The sequence below is a fragment of the Leptonychotes weddellii genome, chromosome 12, assembly GCF_054177405.1.
Source record: "Leptonychotes weddellii isolate Sample4059 chromosome 12, ASM5417740v2, whole genome shotgun sequence".
Taxonomy (NCBI): Eukaryota; Metazoa; Chordata; class Mammalia; order Carnivora; family Phocidae; genus Leptonychotes; species Leptonychotes weddellii.
The window spans coordinates 2,342,079-2,365,901 of NC_138380.1; the positions used below are offsets into that span (position 1 = coordinate 2,342,079).

Sequence of the window (23,823 nt, forward strand, 5' to 3'; positions counted from 1 at the left end):
AGCTCCGTTGGCTTCTGCGTTTCGGGACGGAGCAGGAGGTCAGGGTCACTCCTGCGGGAAGCCAGGCAGGTCACCAGGGGGCAGATGCCTCCCGCTGGGTCTGGGGACCGAGGCACGGCCTTCTCACAGACTCAGACTCGCACCATGGCTGCTACCGAGTGCCGCGCGGCCCTCTCCCCTGCAACTCTGAACACGCTCCGGTACTCTTCCCGCCGTGGCTACCTCCTGCTTGTAACGTGTCTACAAAATCCTTCCGTCTTTCCTTACTCTGTGAAGACTGAGTCCATACAGGACTTTAACATGGACTTTCTAGAGAGGTCTCTGAGTACCGTTTAAGGGGATAGCGCACTAATCTGAGAGAAACGTGGCCAGCTCGTCACAGCGCACTATCACCCTCAGAAAGCCTCCCAGATTTCACAGTTCAAGAAGCGGAGCTCACACGCCGTCGCTGTGATTTTACAAAGGGCTAGACACCACCGGCTATTACACCAAGTGGACGCGAGGTGGCGCCAGAGTCCAGCGCACACAGAAGCTCCACACAAACCCACCTCCCGTCAGGACCGTGGAAGGTTTGGGTTACCAAGCGCCGTCCTTTCTCCAAGTCTACTTATACTTAAACCGTAAGTGAGTCTTGTTAAAATGTGTAATCAATATCACTCTTTAGCTATCTAACACTCGCAGGGACGTGTTACGTTGTTTTATTTTTTTTTTTAATGAAGAAACCTGACATTCTGTGAATGTGGTGTTTAAAAATTTATAAACTCCCCCTCAAAACAATCCTATGGGACTAAGACTGGCAAGACGCGAGCACTCTGCTTTGTTCCCCCCCGGGTGGAAGAACAGGCCCTTATCTAAGTGCTAAATTCATCATTCCACAGGGGTTTCTCCAGGGGCAGATGGAAGCTCACCTTCCACCCCATCTTAAGGGTAACTGATGGAACCTAGAAAATTCATTCTCCTCCTCCTATAAGGCATTAAATAATCCAATACTGTTTTTGTTTGGCTTTAGGTTCCCTCAATCAAACTTTATTTATAACATACTGATCTCTAATACTTTTCAGAACAAAAAAAGCTAGGCCCCAAATGCAAAATTCAAAATTCAAGTTTCAAGGTGGGTTAAGACCAGAGTTAGGTGGCTTAGCAATGGCTCCAAGCAGCCCATGACCCTGCACCGCTATTCAGACACGGACCCTGAAAACCACATCCTGGCTGAGGACGCTCAGAATTATCAAGACTATGTGTGAGGAAGCAAAGCCACGACCACTAGCAGATCACGTGTGGAGGGCAGCCAAGCTGTCACCCCCCAGCGCACATGGAAAGAGACTGCCCGCGAGCCCTCACGGAGAACACCAGTCCTCAGAACTCCTGGAGTAGGCTCTGGTCTGCTAGTCCAGACTCACTGTGACTGCAGCCCAGATTCTCCACCACCACGTGTGGGAGTCTCAGGCCAGGATGAGCATGCGTTAATGCACCTACAACACTCCATGTTGCCCTGCTCCTGCAAGTCTGTCCCCATTGCGGTGACCCGCGGGAAGGGGCTGCTGGCCCCACGTAACCGGCAATGGTCTCTGCTGCACCACCGCGCCATCGACTGCACTGAACACGGAAGCCCAAGTGTTAACTTTCTGTTATGACACACAAACAGAAACTGACCCTCACCATCTCCCGAGGAATCCGGAAATGAAGAACAGGGTGGGTTTGGGAAGGGCTTTCATCCACTCCTCACATTGAGAGACTCTCAACAGTAGACAGATTTCAAACATGTTAAAAATTATTTGTCTCAACTCTAGTCTGATGTTTCCCCATTCACTCATGCAGCAAGAGGCTAGAAAATCCCCTGAAAGGAAAGCACGCGGAAATCTGATATTCACACTCCACGTCTCGCCCACGTGGGACCTGACCCAGAGAGACGAGAGGCTCAAGGAAAACCAGGTCAACCCGCTTCTCTGCTGGTTGACCTACAGGACTCAAGAAGATGCAGAGACCAGGGGTCTGAGTGGAGAATTCTGTTTACTGCAGAACTGGAGACAATCTGCAGCCAGCTCAGCAGAGACTGTTGAGCATTCAGAAATAACCCGTTGTAAAATAAAGAGATCAAACTATAGTCTACGTTATTTCATGTCTGTAAAATCTAAACCAAGTTTCATAGTTGTTAACATGTGAGCTATTTCTGGAAATTATGGTTAAGAAGGCTAAATGCTTTAAAAGTTTTAAGTTACTACAAACAAAAGTGTGTGACAACAAAAAGTATGTATGTACAGATGCCTATGTAAACTTGAGGAGAATAGGAGGACTTGGCAAAATCATTTCATAAGTCTCGTAATTGAGCACCTGAAAATTTCCAAATAATCTAACTCTAAGGCAAAGTTCTGATAGGGCATGCCCAGGAAATAAAATATGTCTTTCTTCTCGAATGTACTATTTTAACATGAAGTAACCAACACAGAGGGAATTTAAACCGAGACCTGAGTCTTGCGGAAGGGCCTCAGGTGACGCACCTGAATGGGGCCCACTGACATCAGTAGGTTCTTCAGCTGGACATCAGTGGTGGACGAAGAAAGGCCTTCAACAGACACGACACAGGGCTGAGGCTTACACTCCACCACTCGGAGGTTCTGCTTGTTTGGCATCAGGCGTCCCCGGCCCATCGCTCCTGCCACGCCTCGGCCTCTCCCGTGCATGAGGACCTGGCAACAGCAAAGTATGATTTGACTTTTAAGCTTTGGATTTTCTTCCCACAGCTGCTAAGATTATACAAGTGGGCAACGCAACTCAGAATCCATTACAATATACCACGAGCTCCAGGATCCTCTGTACTTTTCATCCACTACCAGAGCAGGGTTTAATGTTGAAGTGAAACCATCCCAGCAAGTCTGGGTGGAGGCAAAGGAGGGAAAGAGAAGAGCTAGGTGTGACTCTAGGTCCACACCAAGTGCAATATGGGTAGGCACTTGCAGTGTAACCACTGTTGGCAGATGAAGCAGCAGGATCAGAGGGGCTGAGAAACTTGTCTGGGTCTCGTCCTAACAGCCCCAGAGCCCAAATTTCTCCCGGCGTACTCCAGGCCACATCCAAGGGGACTGGTTCCACCACAAGCCCCAACATTATGGACCCAAGTCTCCTCCTGACTCTGTGAGGCTGGCACCCTGAGAAATCTGAAAGGCAGGTTCTGTAGCTGGGGTCACCTCGCAGCTGCTGCACGTCACCATGCCGCACATCACAGAGCTTTAACAACACCAACAAAATCCAAGCCACAACAATGCCCGTGTTCCCCTCCCCACCACACAGCGATGATGTCCCTGGTCTAAAGCAGGGCCCAGACCTCAGGAGATTTTTAAGTTGTCCAGGGGTTCAAAACCAGTCTTTTAAAGAAGAGGAGACAGCTGAATCTTTCTGGTATTTTCTAATTAGAAAATTAGATAAAGCACCAAGTGCCAAATGCTTTCTCTAAAACAAAACTCCTCCTCTGCAGGTCAGTGGTGAAAGGCAGGAGGCAGGTGGAACTGAACAGCACCAGGGCTTCCAGACATCCTAACCCAAATTCTGCCCTAGAACCTGGGTACAAAGGGACAAAAATGACCCCCTGTTCATCACAGAAAAGGGCAGAGAGGAAGGTAAATGGAAATCAGAACGGAACCTTTGCACATGAACGGGCACCAAACAAAGGGAAATGCATACAAAACATTTAACACTCCCCAGAAGGCAACAAAACTCCGCCTGGGAAGTGAGTTTTTGAAAAGTGCAAAAGGGTATTTCAAGAGAAGTCACATTGGAAAACACATCAAAAGGTGCACGTAAATCACATCAATAAGATAAAAACCACATGATCATTTCAACAGATGCAGAAAAAGCATCTGACAAAGTATAACGTCCATTCATGGTAAAAACCAACAAAACAGGTCTAGAGGGAACATACCTCAACATGATAAAAGTTACATATGAAAAACCCACAGCCAACATCATACTCAATGGGAAAAACTGAGAGCTTTTCTCCAAAGATCGGGAACAAGAAAGGGATGTCCACTCTCACTGCTTTTAGTCAACACAGGACTGGAAGTCCTAGCTACAGCAATCAGAAAAGAAAAATAAAAGGCATCTAAATTGGTAAGGAAGAAGTAAAACCTTCACTATTTGCAGATCGCATGATACCACATACAAAGAACCCTAAGACTCCACCAAAAAACCACTAGAACTGATGAATTCAGTAAAGTTGCAGAGTAAAAAAAATCAATGTACAGAAATCTGTTTATGAAACAACATAAAGAGAAATTGAGAAAACAATCCCATTTACAGTCACACCAAAACTAAGATACCTAGGAATAAACCTAACCAAGAGGGGAAAGACCTGTTCTCTGAAAACTATACAACGCTGGTGAAAGAAACTGAAGATGACACAAAGAAATGGAGAGACATTCCATGCTCATGGCTTGAAGAACAAATTATGTTAAAATGTCTATAATACCCCAAAGCAATCCACACATTTAATGCAATCCCTATCAAAATACCAACAGCATTTTTCACAGAACTAGAACAATCCTAAACTTTGTATGGAACTACGAAAGACCCCCAAATAGCCAAAGCAATCTTGAAAGGGGAAAGCAAAGCTGGAGGCGTCACAATTCCAGACTTCAAATTATATTACAGAGCTGTAGTGATCAAGAGTATGGTACTGGCACAAAAACAAGACACCTAGATTAAGGGAACTGAATAGAAAACAGAGAAATAAACCCACAACTATATGGTCAATTAATCTTTGACAAAGGAGGCAAGAATACGCAATGGGAAAAAGAAAGTCTCTTCAACAAGTGGTCTTGCGAAAACTGAAAAACCACATGCAGAAGAATGAAACTGGACCACTTCTTACACCATACACAAAAATAAAGTCAAAATGGATTAAGGACCTAAATGTGTGACCTAAAACCATAAAAATCCTAGAAGAGATCACAAGGCAGTAATTTCTCTGATACTGGTCATAGTGACATTTTCCTAGATGTGTCTCCTGAAGCAAGGGAAGCAAAAGCAAAGATAAACTACTGGGACTACATCAAAATAAAAAGCTTCTACACAGCGAAGGAAACAATCAACAAAACTAAAAGGCAACCTACGGAATGGGAGAAGATATTTGCAAATGACATATCTGATAAAGGCCTAGTATCCAAAATACATAAAGAACTGATATAACTCAACACCCCAAAACCAAACAATCCAATTAAAAAATGGGCAGAAGACATGGCCAACAGACATATGAAAAGACGCTCAACATCATGAATCATCATGAAAATGCTAATCAAAACAACAGTGAGATAATCACCTCACACCTGTCAGAATGGCTAAAATCATAAACACAATAGCTGAACTATGGAAGCAGCCCACGTGTCCATCGGAAGATGGAGAAAAAATATGTGCTGTATGTATATGTGTGTGTGTGTAATATATATATATATATATATATATTACACACACACACACACACACAGAATAGTACTCAGCCATCAAAAAGAATGAAATCTTGCCATTTGCAATGATGTGGATGGAGATAGAGAGTATTATTCTAAGTGAAATAAGTCAAAGAAAGACAAACACCATGATTTCATTCTTATGTGGAATTTAAGAAAACAAATGTACAAAGAAAAAAAGAAGCAAACCCAGAAACAGACTTTTAACTCTAGAGAACACACTTGTCAACAGGGGGGAGTCGGTGGGCGGATGGGTGAGACAGGTGCACAATGAGCACCGGGTCATGTATGGAATTTTGCTGAATCACTATATTGTACACCTGAAACTAATATAACACCGATGTTAACTACAATGGAATTAGGAAAAAAGAAGTTGCAAGTAAAACTGGCTGGAAACCAGCAGTAAATATTCTTATATTCTGGCTATGTCAGAATATTAATAACAATATTATTATTAATGTATATTATTTATCATGTATTATTATTAAGGTGTATTCCTTATACACCAGGGACCATGCTTTTTATATGCACCTTCTTATGAAATCCTCCCAAGAGCCCACATGAGCTAGGAAACATTGCTGTCCTCACTTCATAGGAGAGTAGACGAAGGTTTCAGATGCACACAGCTGTACGGGGAAGGGGGCCTCTAATGTCTCTCTCCTCATGTATCGGGGGACAGCCCCTGACTGAAGCTGGTTTAGACCTGAGCAACCTTCAAAGACTGAAGTTAAGATTTAATGTCTGTCTTCTGTTGCAAAAGGGGAATAATTTTGTTTGCTCCTGCATCATCAAGTGCTTATAATACAGACAAAGTCATTGAAATACTTCAAAGACTCAGAATGGCCTTCATATTAATACTATTACTACTTAGTATCAGTAGAAGGACAAGCAGACAGGAAGAGCTAGTAGACTGCAGAGCTTTCTAGAAGAAACTCAAAAGCAGGTGTTGCCGCCCTGCTTCCTCCCTTGCATAATTCCACCGGACAAGGGGCATCTGACTTATACACCAAAAGGAAGACTTTACTGTCAGGCAAAGAGGTGAAGGCTTTGGGGAAGCAACAGAGACAGCTCCCCTACCAGCTGAGGGGAAGGGCGCCCTACTACGGGGACGTAACGGGAGAAAGTGGACACTCCTCTCCTAGGGAAGGTTTTAAATTCAGTGCGCAAAAGGAGAACATACACCTCCACGGAAGGCGTTCTGGATGCCCCTGTCTCTTATCACACAGTCAGAGTCAGAACCCCTTCAATCCCCTGGGCGAAGGAAGGAGGAAAGAATCAGAGTCAGGGCCACTTTCTTCAGACAGGTCCTTCACCCCCAAAGGCCTCGCTTTCCCACTTGTGAACTGGGGCAACGGCAAGGAAGTGGCTGAGCAAACGTCTCCGACGGGGATCTAGGAGCACAAGGTCGTCTCCAGGGCACGGGGCAGAGCTGCAGAGAACAGCCACAGCCACACCCCCGGTTGTGCGGTCTTTGCCCAACTTCTCCCATTACAAAGTCACGAGAGGAAAGTCCTTTTGTGAACACATGAGCTTCCGAAGCCAGAACAAAGGGGATTACTGTTCATTTATAAACTGACTTGAGCCCTCCTACTGTGCGCTGTAGGCGCTCCTGAGAACCGTCCAAATGCCGACCGCTGTTAACTAGGAGAGCATCTACTCGTTCGCGGCGCTCGGCCGAGGTAACAGGCAGTACCTTCTTGGCCAGATGGACTCCCTGGATGCTCTTGATGCCCGGAGGGCCGGCCGAGTGCACGTGGGACGCCACCGGTGCGTGCTGGGGCTGCTGAAGGGCCCCCTTGGTCAGCGTCACCTTGCGGGCGGGCTGCTGCCTCACTTCTGGGGGCTGCGGGAGCCGCTGGGGCTGGCCCTCAGGGTGAAAAAAGCCGTCGCTCTCTCCTCCCTGCTGAAACAAGGCAGCGTGCTGGTCAGTACCTGCTTGGCCGGGCGGCCGTCCCCGGCATCGGGGAGTCCGCCTCGGTTAGTGCTCAACCGAGAGCAAAACTATTTCAAACAAGTGAAAAACCAAACCTGTCATTTCACTAGAGCCACTAAGGAAATTTCTCATCTGACACTGTTTGGGTTTTAATCATATTTTTGAAATTTAAAACATGAAGATCTTTAATTACTGTATCCACTCAAGAGGTCTGTGATTAAAGTGCTGTTTAGCCCAGTGAAATACTGCTTAACTTTGAAAATACTTCACACTCAACATGCATTTGCCACTTTCAAGAGTGTTCTTGTTAAAATCTGACCGTTTGCACGGGCAGGGGTTTTAAACTTTTAACCCGTCTTCAGACCTAACGCAAAGTGGACTGTCCTCAGGACGCATCTCACTGGCTGTGGCCGTAGGCCCTGGGGACATAGCAATGACCCCTGGTCCTCTCCCGCCCCCACCCCGCCTCCCGCTGAGACACAAATGCCTCACCCTCTCAAGTCAGTGATTCAGGACAGACTTGTGGGCCCTATTACAGGCTTTGCAAGGATCAGAAATCTAACCTTTTGAGTTTTACTAACAATCCCTTGTTTCTTGACCTTAAAAATTGTTGAATTTCTTAAAAAGAAAACCACAGGCCCAAAATGGTGTCACTTAGAGCTCCCAAACTGGGGCTCACGGAATAATCAACCTCCCCCAGAAACATGGTCTTCGCTGGTCAGTCAGGAAGTTTTCAATCAGCACTAAAGAGCAGGCCACAGGGGCTCTGTCTCATCTGCATAAGACAAGCACTTTCCCCCTAAGGGAGAGCCACCTGCCTGAAACCATGCTTTTCTTTTGCCAATAACTTTCTTGCCCTCTCCTCCTTCTATAAAAATCTCCCATTCTGTACACCTCCTGGGAGCCTCCGCTGCTTGCTGGATGGGATGCTGCCCAATACACAAATCGTTTAATAAGCCAATTAGATCTTTAAAATGTTCTCAAATGTTTGCTACTGAACATACTCAAGCTGTACTATTTATGTTTATGATACCACCAGGCAGCATAAAAAACCTCTCCGGATGGTGCTTGTTCAGTTAAGTGCAGCGTCTCTCCAAGAGAGTAGCGGGTGACCAAGAAAGTGTGGACAGCAAGAAAATCCTATCTTGCCCTGCTAAGTTACATAATCTGAGCAGAAATGGATGCCTGCAAGTGGACAGTAAGATTCTGATCTGGACAGCACGAGGCTCCACTCCTCACGCCCACAGGAGCTCCGGTGAGCGGTCAGTGAGCCCCAGCCTGCGGCCTGCTGAGCTGCACCAGTGTTTCCAAAAGGAGCTGGCTGAATCAGCTCAGCAGCAGCCTGTGGATTCTGTGCCTCGCTCCCCTCTATACTTATCTTTTAGGGACAGTTTAATGGAATGAAGTGAAGGGACAGGGGCTGGAGCAAGATAGGTGTAGATAAGATTTGTGTAAAAACTGCCCAAAGTAATTGGGACCCAAGAGAAATGGGATGAAAACTGTCACCTGTGGCAGGGCTTCTGGCTATGGCAGCATGAAGGGGATGGCAAATCCCCCTCCCTCCCCCCCGCAAGTAAGTATCTGACAAAACCATCCAGAACAAGCACTTCAGGTCTCTGGGAGTCAACGAAAGTGAAAAGAATCAAGGACCAGCACCTACTCCTGAGACCTGGCGTGCAGGGCCGCAGCCCGGACCGCCACGGATGGCAGGCCTGAGAAGCCTCGGAAGCAAACTTGGGGGGAAGGGAATGGGGAACGCCCACCAACCTGTCAGCCCGGGGCCTTTCTGGAACAATAGCAGACCAGCCAGTAATCGGAAAACCACGATGGGAAATCCTGGAAATCAAAGCGCTCCAAAAGGCCTAGGTAAGTGCCAGGGAGCCAGGGAAGCTCACACGGGTAGGGAGTGGGTAGGGAGGACGAGCAGAGGGGGGCTCTGAGGGCCAGTGCCCACCCCCCCCACAAACCACTGGCCAATCTCTTCCTGAATGACTGTCTGGCCAACCAACAAGCTATGTAGCAACAGGGTCAACCCCTAGGAAGCCAGCTAAGAAATGGAGTAATAAAAAAACTCATCAAAAAATATTCTGAACTGAATAAAAATACAACAAATCAAAATCTAGGGGATGCAACTAAAGAGTTATGTCAGAAAGGAAAAAAAACTTGAAATCAATAACCTGAGCTTTCATCTCAAGAAGCTAGGGGAAAAAAGGGAAATCAAACCCAAAATACAAGGCAGGAAACGATAAGATCACAGCAAAGAGCAATGACACAGGTAAGAGAAAAACGAGAGAAAAATCAATGAAACCAAAAGTTGCATTTTTGAGATCAACAAAACTGATGACCTCTAACTAAACTGATCAAGAAAAAGGGAGAGACAGGGCACAAATGACCAAAATCAGAAACAAGAGAGCAGAGGTCATCACGACAGGCCCCACCAAAATGAAAAAGGACGTCATGAACAACTTTATACCAACAAGTCAGGCCGCTGAGGTGAAACGGACAGACTGCAAAAGAAATGCAAAACACCAAGACGGATTCAAGAATGAGGAGAAAATCTGAAAATCTGAGAAGACACTGAATTGGTAATGAAATTACCAATTTCATTCACTGTTTCAGGAAGAAGAGAGGAGGAGGAAGAACCTTCCCACTCATCCTCTGAGGCCGGCACGACCCGGAGAGAAACGCTGAAGACCTCACAGGAGAGGAAAGCCGCCAAAGCACACCCTCACAAACGTACGTGAAGAAAGGTCCCTACCAAAATATCAGCAACCTGACGCATCCACACAGAAAAGGGACCGCGCCCCATGCCCTAGCAACACTGACCCCAGGAATGCAAGGCTGGCTGGACACTGCAAAACCAATGAATGTTACCGAGCCACATGATCGCCTGCACTCGTGTAGGAAAAGCATGCCTGATTAAACCTCTCTACAAACGAGGGACAGAAGGAACCTCTGTCAACCCAGAAAGGGCATCTACTACAAATGGGCAGGTCACATCATGCTTGGTGAAGACGAATGAGTGCTTTCTCCTAAGGACCACTTGTATTCTCATTGCCCCGACTGGTCAGGGACACTCAGTTTACCTACCAGTCACCTGGGGAGAGTTCTAATCTGAGCCATCCTGGGCTTTAATCCAGAATCCATCCAATTAGACCCTGTGGAGCTGGGACGCAGAAAGGAACGTATTTTAAAGGCTCTGTGGGTGATGGCTGTCCAGCGAAGGCTGCGGATGGCTGAACCAGACAGGGGTCCCCCGTGCTCGGACTCTGTGCCTCCATCAAGTGCATTACCACCGCCAGCTGACAGTCACTCCGACCTCACAGAGGAAGACCCCCAAATGACAGCGGAAGCACTGTGGGAAGATCATCATCCACAGAAACGTTTAAGATGCTAGTCTGTGTTTCTGAAAGCTGTCCCACAGCTCTTCCACCCAAGGTGTGAGCTGGTGCCCGAGCCAGGCAGGGGCCGCCTACTCTAGCTGCATAATGTTTCAAAGTCTTTACCTTAAAAAGCTATGTGACCTCTATTTTTGGATATGCTTGAATTCTTTTCTTTGGGGAGGGTGTAGGGAAGGACAGAGGGAGAGAGAGGGAGAGAGAGAGAATCTCAAGCAGACTCCACACCCATTGCAGAGCCCGACACAGGGCTTGAGCCCATGACCCTGAGAACATGACCTGAGTGGAAATCAGGAAATCAGACACTTAACTGACTGAGCCACCCGGGCACCCCTTGCATTTTTCTAGGCCATAAAGTTCAAACATTTAAGGACATATACCACATATCCTCACCTTTCTCAAGAGCCAGTGATCCATCATTTATTAATTCATCTAAAATCCTGAAATTCTGTTAGTACAGGATTCACAGATCTCCTATGCATATGTTGAGTCAGGCAGTCCTTAGTAACACTCCTCTTTCTCCTGTGAGCTGACACTTCACACTAAGCCCCAGGCCCCACAAGAGGCTGGGTGTTAGGTACAGGCAGGCCCAGCTCAGCTACACAAGAGTCTACCGACTGACTCTCCAACTTCCACCCTGTTCACCCATGTGAATGAATGAACTGGCTAGGTACTGGTTAGCTCTACGGGAAAGCCTTCCATTGTAGGGACTTCAGGGGTCTAAATAAACTCCCTGGGAGCCTACCCGACGAGGTAAAAGTTCGAGGATCCCTAGAGCATACACTATCCTGCAAGCATCCACAGAAACCAGAGGTTGAGACCCTATCATCCTGTTTTGCTCACCAAACCAAAATTTCTTGTATATGTCAAAGGTATTGAGGTTATCTACTGAATGAATCAATAAATAGTGCATCAGACTTTTAAAAACTGAGTAGTTCTCAATGTGCTAGAAAAAAGATGATAGTATCAGGAACTCTAGGTTACAGCCACCGCCAATTAGTACACCGGTATTTACTCAATGTCACCATGATACTAAAGAGGCCAGCTTCCAAGGCCACAGCACTGTCTTGTGCATCAGAAACGATTATGCCACGTTGCAGAACAGATAATTAGCCGGTATGAACAGCCTAAAAGGGGATGATGTCCATATATATCACAGACAAAAAGAACAAATATTGTCATCATGTTTTTCTTTAGTAAGCCAAAGCTAAAAACATGATCTAGATAGTGAACTTTGATTTAAAAAGAAGAGCTTGCACCTAAAGTTAAGATATTATAACTCGATGGGGCGCCTTGGTGGCTCAGTCGTTAAGTGTCTGCCTTTGGCTCAGGTCATGATCCCAGGGTCCTGGGATCGAGCCCCACATCGGGCTCCCTGCTCGGCCAGGAGCCTGCTTCTCCCTCTCCTGCTCCCCCTGCTTGTGTTCCCTCTCTAGCTGTCTCTCTCCCTGTGTCAAATAAATAAATAAAATCTTTAAAAAAAAAAAAAGATATTATAACTTGACTATTTTGAGGGAGACAATGTGTATACCTATTTGGATGACAAATATACAACACTGGAGATTTGATGGTTTTTAAACTGCGAACTGAATTGAGAATATAAACATTTAACCAAGAAACACTCCAAATAATAAAAATTCTCTTCATTGTTATATTGGGCAAGAGACTGGTGGTAATTTACTGTAAGAGGAGACGCTAATGTCAGATAAAAATCCTGAAAAACAAAGTTCTGAACTTTCATTTCCTTTCAAGAAAAGTTTACTTTTTAAAGTAGGCTTGATCCCCAAAGTTTAGGAAAAACAGGTACCACAAAAGCCTCTCCTTTCCTCATTTGTGAAGAGAAAAACTTAACTTTCCTTATGTAGAGTGGAGTATGAAAGCTTGTGACACCAAGAAAGGGTGCCAGTCATGGTGTAAAGGCCTCTTTCAGGGTTTTCTAAGAAATCACCTGAAAAGACACAGTGATGACACCATTTCTGTGGATCTGCACCTCATCTCCTACCGCTCTGGCCCCAGGGCACAATCTCTGGGCTATGGGGTCTCTGTCCTCCTCCCCCCTGCCTGGTCTGCATCCTCAGAGGCCCCCACAGCACTCTCCTCCCCCGGGGCTCCCAGGCCAGGAAGCGCTTTGTGCTTCTTCATACAGTAATCACCACTGCTGTTCTGTTCCCGTTAGCCAGCAGGGGATCCCCTGGGAGGCACTGCTCCCCACAGCATCCTCAGGAGAACAGAACAGAGCAGGTGGATGACAAACACTTGTTGAGTTAACGACGCACACAGAAAGGGGGATGTTTCAGGCAGGGATTATGACGGCTGCCCAGCTTTCAGGGAAAAAAATTCCTATCAGTTGTGTATTGGAAAGTGGGAGGAAGCCCTAAGTAAGCTCTGGAGTTGCTCATATTCGAGGCAATTTTTTATACCTTCTACAGCTGTAAATAACATAATAAACTCTATAACATAAATTTCCAAGGCACTCCCAGGACCCTGATCACAAGAGTTTTGGTATGATTAACACATCCCACTGTCGAGAGGGTGGGAGGAGCTAATGTTTCTGGAATGTCTGCAATGTGAAAAGCAGTGTACTGTACAGACATCATTTTCTTTCAATCCTCCCTTCAAGGTAAATACTATTATCCTCATTTTGCAAATGAGAAACCGGAGGCCCTTGGTCACAGGGTACCTGCCGGAACTTCCTGTGTCCGTGGTCCGACGCTACTTCCTAAGGGAAGGACTACACCTGAACAGAACTGTTTTCAGCAAAAGTTGAAACAAAAAAAGACTAGCCCTCCTGCAACTGCAGGAAGGGTCACTATGATGCTGTGCGTTTGTTTTTCTAAACCACACAGCTGAGCACTCAAGGCTTAAATAGAAGTTATTCCATTTTGTAAGAAAAATGGAGAGATTTCCTTTTTTCAACGGACAGAAAAACTATTCTCTTTCAAATCAGCACGACGAAAAGCTAATTCTTACATTCCAGAATTATTCCAGTTACCATGTGGAAAACCATCAGTGCATTCCTGACTAGGTTCTGGGGAGGAACGTACTGCTAAGACCCTCACACTCACACAGACCCAGACAGCGGTCAAGGAGAAGCAAACTGAATGCACCCATGCATCTGCAATCTTCTGCAACTTATACGAACAGTTCCGGCACTGAAACAGGTCCTGAAATGATTAGTACTTCGGTATATACATTTGAAAATACTGTTGAACTCAAATTAGGAATTTCAGAAACCTGCCAACATTTACATAGGAAATAACTGGTCGTTTGTGGACGGCAAATGACGTCCTCTTCAAAAAAAGGTCAGTTCACTTTGAAAGTGCATCTCTCTAGGTGAACCCGCTCTCTTTCACGCTCCTTGCACAGCAGTGTGTGTAGATGCGATTTTAAGGATCTGCCACTTCCTCTAAACACAGATGAGGTGAAAAAAGTTTAGCCTATCTTAGACCAAACCAGAAATATTTTGTTGGTTGTCTTCACAAATGATTCTCTTTTAATGAATACTGTAAAAATGTCTTTTCGGAGTCGTTTTTCTTTTTTAAATATAAGAGGTACTACCCTGAATCAAGTAAGCCTAGGGAACACTTTATATCAGCTTAATCATTACCAAAAAATGAGGTTTGTAGCCACCAACATTAGCAGGACAAATTTATTTATAACAAATGGTTTAAATGTATAGATAAAAATGCCCATTGACACTGTCAGGGCTTCCTGCAATTTGACAGATCAAATCTTATTTTCATTCTTAAACCCCATGAAGAAGTGGTATCACTGACTTGCATTCACTAGTGAGCAAATTGATTAATCCCTCTCTATAGAAATCTCAACTCTTGATTACACCTATCAGACGTTAAGCAGCATTATTCTAGAGTGACAACACTTGACAAATTCCCCAACCATTTTTCTCAGCTTTTGTGGCCCTGCTAGCTTGTATTAACCCTGATGAAAAATTAATTTCCCTTATCTTCTTCTAAACCCCAAAATCCAAATCCGCCAAACTGGCAACTCTTTCTGTAAAGGTATTATGAAAACCTCTAAAAGATTAATTGCATGTCTTCAGGTGACATTAAATTAATTTCTGTACTCACGACAGACATTTGATACTCCGTACTGAGAGGACAGATAACATTGTCAGGACACACACAAGGACAGTGGTTAGGGTCCCAGGGCAGCCTCTTATGAATTCTCCTTCCGATAAGGCCCACTTCACTGTCATGGCAATGCTGCTGATCTTACAGCCCACAGACCTCACGAAACAGGTTTCTATTAACTGCCAACAATGCTGGGCCTAGCCCTGTAATCTTTAGAAAGCTCACTCAGAATCTGGACAATAAACGGTATGCATGCTACGTGAAGTTTCTAAATATAAATACATTTAAGGCTCTATTTTGTCTTTGAAGACTACTCTTTAAAGGAGAAAAAGTGAAATAAAATAAACAGGCTAACATTTTTTTTCCAGGTTCCTAGGTCAATTCTCTAATGAAACTGTTACAAAAGAATAGGAGGTGAGATTATTTTATATTTGTTGATTCTCTGCAATCAATTATCCTTACATGTAGCAAGCATGCAAAACATGTACACAACTTAAGTCTACAGTGCTTCCCACAGAATTTCAGTAATGGGCCCACACGGGTTGAAGCGAAGCAACATCTCTCAGGTTAAAGAGACCAGGGCACACAGACCCTGTAAGTGCCCGGGCTTCCTGGGACGAAAGGACCTGACTGGCACATACGCTGGACTCTACAGTATGGTGCTGACAAGGCACAGGGGCCCTCGAGTGCCCGCCCGCCTTCTCTCACCAGCCTGCCTTTCTGAGATGAGTCAGGTTTGGGGAAATCTTTTAAAAAATACAACTGACTGGCCTGTGGGGGAACAAAACAAAGCCCTGAGCCTGGGGCGGGGGGGGGGCCTCCTGCCCAGGACTCTCCAACCCCTCTCTCACGAATGGACCCCTCTCGAAAGGAAAGGGCAGCTGAGGGTGAGACAGCGGGGCTGCTGCACGCTCAGGCTCTCCAGGCAGCAGGGCTCCTGTGAACTCGGGCTCTTCCAGCTGAGCCTCCCACTTGGGTGGGGCTCCCAGCCGGGGAGAGAAGCTTCCAGCTTGCCCTCGATGAGCAGCTTGGAAGGAGCTACTTCCCTGAGGAGGTAACATGGCTCCTATTCTTGGCAGTTGTTGGAAGTCAGGAGAGGGAAGTTACCCAAGACACTGGAGACAGATTTCCTCCTCTGCTGGGGAGAATGAATTACCACATCCTGATTCCTAGTATACATGAATTATTTCTGATTTAAGCATTTATTTACTCCCCAACATCATACCCCTAAAAAACCCCAAAAATGAACGTAGAGAGATTGATTCTAATGAACGACTGCTGATCTTGCCCAAATTTAGAAGCCACATGTTTAAGAATGCTTTAAAAAGTCCTTCCTCCAAAAGTTATTAATTCTGCCACTAAAGCATTTCAAAGCTCTTAAAAACAACTATTTATATACAATAGCTTCTGCTCCAAAAGGAAGTTTTTGGAATATACATATTCTCCAAGACGTGACTAATCAGGATTTATGCCCCAAGTCTCTTCCTCTTTTCCGCGAGTTGCCTTCAGGCCCTTCTACTGCTTATGAGCACCTGTCACAGGGAAAGGACCTCGCAACCAAAGAGGCCCACCTCCACCCCATCATCAGACTCCCCCCTACCAGAGAGGGATGGAGCCTGCAAGGCAAAGGTCTGGGCTCACCCTCGCCTCCGGCCCCCAGCCCTCCTGGCTCCCCGACCTGGGTTAAAGCAGCTTCTCTTACACTCAGTTTCCCTGACCGTCTGGTCTTCCCAGAACCCTCCTATGCCAAGTCCACAGCAGCTCTGTCCTTTCGTACCTCACTTCCAACTCATTTCCACCTGACTCACTTCTTCCTGATCCTCAAGCGTGGTCTCCGCTCCCAGAGACTGCCTGACACAGCGTTAAGCTTCTGCCAGAAATCAAGCGAGTCAAGAGGGCCGTGAGGCAGCTGAGCACAGGTCACGGGGTGACCTCCACAGCGTGGGACGCGCTCTGCCTTGGCCCGGGTCTCCGCACGAGAAGTCCTCACACATACCCGCCACTCAGCACAACCCAAAAAGCGCCAAACTGTTATGTACAACATAATCCCATTTAGTACACTGAATAAAGAAAGGGTTTGCAAGGGAACCATAAATGTTAGCGTGAAAAGACAACCAGAAGAATTAATAACAAGAATTAATGCTATTTTTTCCCCATTTTGCTAACTGGTGCCGTCCAAATGTCTGCAACAAACAGCTATTACTTTTACAACCAGAAGTATTCATGGAAAAAACACTGTTCTAATTCCTTCTTCGGTATTTCATTAAAGAAACCATACACAATGTCCAGATTTTTAAAGGGAGAAGATACTTTCTCAATTATTTCAACAAATGTCTTTTTAAATATTTATAACGTTCTTGAAACCGTCCTTAATCCTGGACACAACAAGTGAACAGAAGCGCAAGCCCAGCCTCAGTCAGCAGCAGTAACCAGGAAACAGCTCCGCAAGCCCGCGGCCGCGGCACGAACGAGCGCAGGGCAGGTAGCCGGTGGGCCAGAGGCGGAAACAGGCCACATCCGGAGAGCGGGAGGCAGTGAAGGAGACCAATCCCAGTCCTACCTTCTGTGCGTAGGAGCTGCAACTCCTCAAAGCAGGAGTCCCCAAAGGGTGACAGATGGCTCCAGGATGAACACTTCGGTCTCTAAATCCAGTGCTCAGGAGCTGTGCCTAGGACTCTCTGAGTATTAACATTAAAGGTACAGCCTCAGAAAAAACCAGCAAGTAAGCACTAGTTTAGAAATATACTTTAAAAAAAAACAAGGTTCAAATACTAGTCCATTATCTGCCTGCTAAAACTTTCCAGTGGCCCTCACTGCTTTCTAATGATCAAGATCCGAGACCTAAAACATAAAACAGCCTATAAAGCCCGTCTCCAGACTTGTGTTCTGCACTCTGGTCAGGCTGGCCTTCCTACAGCTAGAAAACTGGCCATGACTTCCCTGCCACAGGACCTCATCAGTGCTCTCCCCCATCTGCCTAGAAGGCTCTTTCCTTTTCACCCTGCCCTCCCTGCTGCACCCAGGTAGCTGCTCCTCTTCACCCAGAGTCACTTCACCAGGTCTCCCTATCCTGCCTTCACCACGCCCGTCAGGGGCTGCTTCACCTGCAGTCAGGACCTCTGCCCACACAGCACCTGGGCTGCTGAGCAGCTCCTACTCTCCTGATGCAGCTGAAATAGCTGTTACTGCACGCAGGGCTCCTCAGCCCCAAGTCACATCTGCTGGACACGCTCTATCAGCAGCTGCCCTGCTCATGAACGCCGGCACCAAGGTGGGACCCCCACCCCAAAGGTGACTGAGGAAGTGACAGCGCCCCCTACAGCTGCCGAAAGCCGTGCGGACATGCACAACAGAACAAAATGCAGAACTACAACTTCGGACCCCTGCACATGCCAAGTCCACCGGGCCCCTGCCATGGAGGGGGGGAGCCCTCAGACACCCTCCCTCTTTGTACTGTGCACCTCAGGCACTGCCAAAAGAACATGCCTTGGCCAGCCTCCTCGTCCATCAAGACCCTCATTTTTAACATTTAAATAGTGACGTTACATTGTCTCGGAACTGCCACACAAGAACAATCCAAAAGATAAACTCAACACAGCAAAAAGTCTATTTTATTCATGTCAATGACCTGTTTCAAGAAATGTAACATACAATAGAATCTCTTTCTGATTCATTCATCTGTCTTTGGAACTCACCGTGGAAGGCTGGGCATGCACGGACAGGGCCCGGAGCAATGGTGCTCAGCAAACATTCCCGGCGCCGTCTCTCCACTACACAGAGGCGGGACTGACCAAGGAGCTGAGCAGAGAACGTCCAGCATGAGCCTTATCATCTCCTTGCACCAGATTTCAGGATGTGTTCAAAAAGTGATGGAGACACATCAATGAACACAGAGCCAGCCTGAAGGGGCTGTCACTGGCCCATCTGGGACAATTCAAACCTCAAAACCAACAATGGTGTAACAGTTTATTGGATAAAGTAAGAATCCGTAAGCCCATATTGCTGTAAATAAATGAACCAGTAAGTAAGCGAGAGAAAAGAGGAAGCTGTCACAGTAAGCACAGAGTGCTAACATTATAAAAACATCAGGGCTTACTAAAAATAGTGAAAATCTGACAAGAAATGAGACATTTCCATAGTCTCGAAGTATCTTTCCATAAATTAGTTATCAATTACAAAGAGTGGGACCGTAACCCTAGGGAGAGAGATTTGGCAAACACTACCTGGCTCAAGTGATCCGAGTTGCCAACACTGGACAAATGTGTCCGGGGCCTCCCGACAGGACCCACCGAGGACACGATGTCCTTCTGTGGGGTTCCTGCCGAAAGCACATAACCTGAAACAGCACAAGGGAAAGTAAGACAAACCCAAATTAAAGGACATTTGACAAGCTCATGAGCCTCCCAAGGGCAAAACACACAAAGGCCAAGGTGTCCCAGAGTCCTGGGGACAACAACACAACACACGCCCCTGCGCCGGGCCGGGACTCTGGTGCCGGTCTGGGAGAGGCGCGCTGTGTCGATGCTGCGCCTCCTGAGTTCTGACGATGTGGGCCTGTGGTTGTGCAAGAGGACAGCCCACTGCTGAGGAGACACGTGGCGTGGCTCCAACGTGCTCCCCAGCGGCGAGAGAGGTGTGTGAGTGTGGGGAGGGCAGAGAGAAAAAGCGGCAATGCAACGGGGCAAAACATAAACTGGTGAATCTGATAAAGGGGGCGGCGCAGGAGTTCCTTATACCATTTTTGCAACTTCTCTTAAATTGTAATTACATCAAAATAAAATGTCCTCCCCCAAACACAGAAAAATCAGGCACGTACGTGTTACCTCTTCTACCACCTTCCTAAAGAAAATCTGAGAATAACTTCTGAGCGGGGGAGGGAGGGAAGGAACCGACAAATACAGTCCAACCCCCAAAAGCAAGCTCACATACGCAAATAAATTGGGACCTTTTGCGAGCAGCATTTGACAGCCTTTTAAAAATAAAATGCGTCTACTCTACCAACCAGTAGCTGGGTGGCCCTGGGCTCCCAACGCAACCTCTCTGAGACTTTTATTTTTAAAAATAAAAAGAGTATCACAATTGGACAGCTGGCTTTCCTGCTGAGGCATTTGGGCTTCTCCCATTTTTCTGTGTGGCCAGCAGAACAAAGGACTGTTTACTTAATTTGCTGCCAAATTCTTAAAATTTTAATTACCTCAATTAGAATAAAGCTGCTGAATTCAGAGTTTGCTTTCATTTCCTTACAGAGCACTAGAAACTGCCGCTCTGACTCAGCCGCTGCCCCTCCCTGGGGCTGCGAGGAAAGGGTGGTGGGTCGGCCTCCATGAGCGGCTCCCACGCGCTCGGGTACCTGGTGGCTCCTCGCATCCGCCACTGCCTTGAACGCTCCCAGCCAGCCTGGGGGAGCACGCCGCATTTTCCTGAGGAGACCGGGACCCACTGGGGCCACGAACCAAGGTCACCTGAAACTAGGACCCAACGTGTCCTACCTGGACACAGAGCTGCAACCCTGATGAAAGTCCTTAACAAGGAAGCACCATGTGGCACATAGCTTGTTCTAATTCTCTTTTTCTGGTGTGTGATCAAAAAGGATGGCTGGATGACGACAGTAAGTTTACACTGAGTTAAACACTTTACATTTTTGTATTTGCTCTGATATTCCCTGAATAGTTTTCCGGGATTATGTATTGGTTATGAACAAAATTATGACTTAAAAAGATTGCTCTTTTGGTTTCTGAAAATTAAATACTTAAATTAAGTAGCTTTCTGAGAAATGAGCAAATGAATTTTTCCATATTTGAAGTAATAAAAAAGAACCATTCCATCAAATACAGCTCTTTAGGTAGATTACTTACATATAAGTAACCCTCAGGGAGGCATATGAAATTCTGGAAATATTCAACAATATCCAACACTCTTCATAAACCACCACTCTACACACACTTACTCCTTTTGTAATCTCACCTAGCAAAGCCAGACCACAAAACAGGAGTGGGAAAACTAAAATCCACAGATACATTGGTGAGCCTCACAACACAGGTCTCTTTAAATAGCCAATTCCCCTAGTTTTCACCCCAGTGTTTTATATATAAAATGTGACCTACTTTGACTAATACAGAAATGTTCAAAGGTTCATTTAGAGCACATGGCAAGTTACAGCTGCACAGAGCCAGGATACCCCGTCCCTCACTCCACCGGGCCAGGGGCCTTGTGCTTACACACACGTCAAAGTGCTAGAACAGGAAGGATGGAAACCCGGCCACTCTCCAGTCCTGGATCCACACGACTGCTGCTATGCACCTATCATGACACTTTCCTCCTACTTCGGAATCCTTCTCAACACTCTCCAGTCAGTCACTACCACTTGGGGTTGGCAAGTGAAACCTAACCATCACCCTCATTCGAGAAGCCCCCGCTAAAACTTTTCTGAATCAATTCTGCTACATACTCACTGGAAACAGAGTATCATCCCTGATCGAGAATTAAGGAACACTTTGGAACAAGGCAGCAGCAAAAACCACCGTTGTAAGTACAAATACTAAGAACCTTAGCTCTGCCAACCCGTAGCTGGGTGGCCCTGGGCTCCCAACACAACCTCTCTGAGACTAAATCTAGTCACCTGTACCATGGGAATCCAAGTATCTCCCTCATAAAGGTGCTCTGAGTACATGCTAAGCACTGATGTGTGGTCAGCACTACTATTATAAGGCATGAAATCAGACTGCATTCCTGGAGGGGGCCTTAGGAGCAGCCCAAAAAGAAAGCAGACATTCATGGAGTGCCTTCCACATGCTAGAAGGCTCATTTACTCATTCCCACAACCACTTTATAACCCGGTCCACAGCCTGGAGACTGGGGCTCAGAGAAACGAACTGACACACCCCCATGCAAACGCGGGTCCTCCTCATGCAGAGCCACACTGTTTCCACCACGTCACCCCACCACGGACGGATGGACAGACAGAAGCGCTCTGTCCTGGCAAGGGAGGGCTTCGACCGCTACCTTTTGCGAAAGGGAACTTCACAGCGACCAAGGACCAAGAAGATGCCAACAGAGAGCCCCCCATGAAAGTGAAGAACCACTCTTCGAGCTTTACCATGCCGCTGGTTGCCATGACTGTGAGAACCAATACCAATGAAGAATTTTTATTAAATTCTTTTTGAAAACGCTTCCTATGCCCGTGATGCATTAGCCGTAACAAAGAGAAACGATAAAAGGACGAGAAATTCTCTTATGACGATTAAGGTGAATTAAAACCGCTTTAAAAATAAAATAATAAAAAGGAAGATTTAAAAAACAACTACTGTCTTAAGACTCGGTTCTTTCACATATGAAAAAACCCAATTTAATAAAACCCAAAGATAAATTATTTGATTATAAATAATGAAATACGGAACTAACAAAAGAGAACTCTGTATTGATTCACAAGGTAAAAATACACCTAGAGAATCCAAATTAAGTTTTAAGGTATTTCCAATTTTTTTTTTTTTAAAGATTTTACTTATTTATTTGACAGAGAGAGAGAGCGAGAGCAGGAACACAAGCAGGGGGAGTGGGAGAGGGAGAAGCAGGCTTCCCGCGGAGCAGGGAGCCCGATGCGGGGCTGATTCCAGAACCCTGGGATCATGACCTGTGCCGAAGGCAGACGTTTAACGAATGAGCCACCCAGGCGCCCCAAGGTGTTTCCAATTTGTATGTCGGAATAAGAGTCCCAAGACATTTCTGCTTTCCTAACCATCCAAGGGACAGCGATCTGAACTTTGATTCTCCACCGGGCCACTTTCTAGCATGACGCTATGCACTGCCTTGGTCCCATGTCCTCTCTAGAGACCAAACAGTAAAACTAGAGGAGGCCAATGAATGGAAAGAATAATTTATTTTTTAAAGATTTTATTTATTTATTTGACAGAGAGCAAGAGAGAGAGATCACAAGCAGGCAGACAGGCAGGCAGAGGGAAAGGGAGAAGCAGGCTCTCCGTTGAGGAGGGACCCCAATGCGGGGGGCTCGATCCCAGGGCCCTGAGACCATGACCTGAGCCAAAGGCAGATGCTTAACCGACTGAGCCACCCTGGCGCCCCTGGAAAGAATAATTTAATGGCATATATTTGATGCCGGTTTAGGCTAGAAAAAAGTAGAGGAAACAAAACTGACTCTCTCCAGAGTAAATCTCACTAGGAAAACTCATAAATACAACATGCTGTGCCTTTGTACTAACAGGATGTATAGAAGTCCAAGGCTCACAACAAAATACAAGAAGAACATGAACAGACAACGAGATGCTTTTATTCCATAAGTAATTATAAGCCTGAAATGCATAAATACGATTCTGCGCGGGTGTGATGTGCTAAGCCTGTCAGAGCCTTCCCGGGGTGCTGGCTGAGCCCCTGGCATTAACGCCACAGCCCACAGAGGAAAGAGCGAGGGCCAGCAGGGCCAGAAACAACAGTCAGGAAAAATGTGAGCTCACCCAGCACCCAACAAAACAGTTTCCTCTTTGCATTACCTGCACAATTATGAACATGTTCTCTTAAGAAGAGTTCCTACCCACACAAAAAAACCCAAGGCCTCCAGGAAAATACGATTTTTTCTGGTTCAGAAAGAGACACACAAGGGTGATCCTGTGATAAGCTGAAAGTTGCCAACATGCTACTGCAGGACTTGTTGGAAAAAATCCCAAGATACAGAACATGTTGGTTAGATAACTTAAAACTTAAGAATTAAAAAGAGAGGTGTGCCTGGGTGGCTCATTCATTAAGCGTCTGCTTTTGGCTCAGGTCATGATCCCACAGTCCTGGGATCGAGCCCCGCCATCGGGCTCCCTGCTCAGCGGGAAGCCTGCTTCTCCTTCTCCCACTCCCTCTGCTTGTGTTCCCTCTCTCACTGTGTCTCTCTCTGTCAAATAAATAAATAAAATCTTTAAAAAAAAAAGAATTAAAAAGAGAGC

General features: G+C 46.2%; 1 protein-coding gene across 12 annotated transcripts in view; it reads right to left on the reverse strand.

Annotated features, from left to right (window-relative positions):
* RBM33 (RNA binding motif protein 33) overlaps positions 1-23,823 on the reverse strand; it is a 125,361-nt gene that overhangs the window by 11,164 nt on the left and 90,374 nt on the right. For 4 of the 12 annotated variants that reach the window (XM_081799775.1, XM_081799774.1, XM_081799770.1 and 1 more), the window contains 2 exons: positions 7,150-7,359; positions 2,466-2,687 (listed from right to left, as the gene is read on the reverse strand). The exons of 1 other annotated variant lie outside the window; for it this stretch is intronic. In XM_081799775.1, coding sequence (XP_081655901.1) covers positions 2,466-2,687; positions 7,150-7,359 — 432 coding nt within the window. The remainder of the gene's footprint in view (positions 1-2,465; positions 2,688-7,149; positions 7,360-23,823) is intronic. 7 more of the 12 variants (XM_081799776.1, XM_081799771.1, XM_081799782.1 and 4 more) reach the window with 4 other exon arrangements.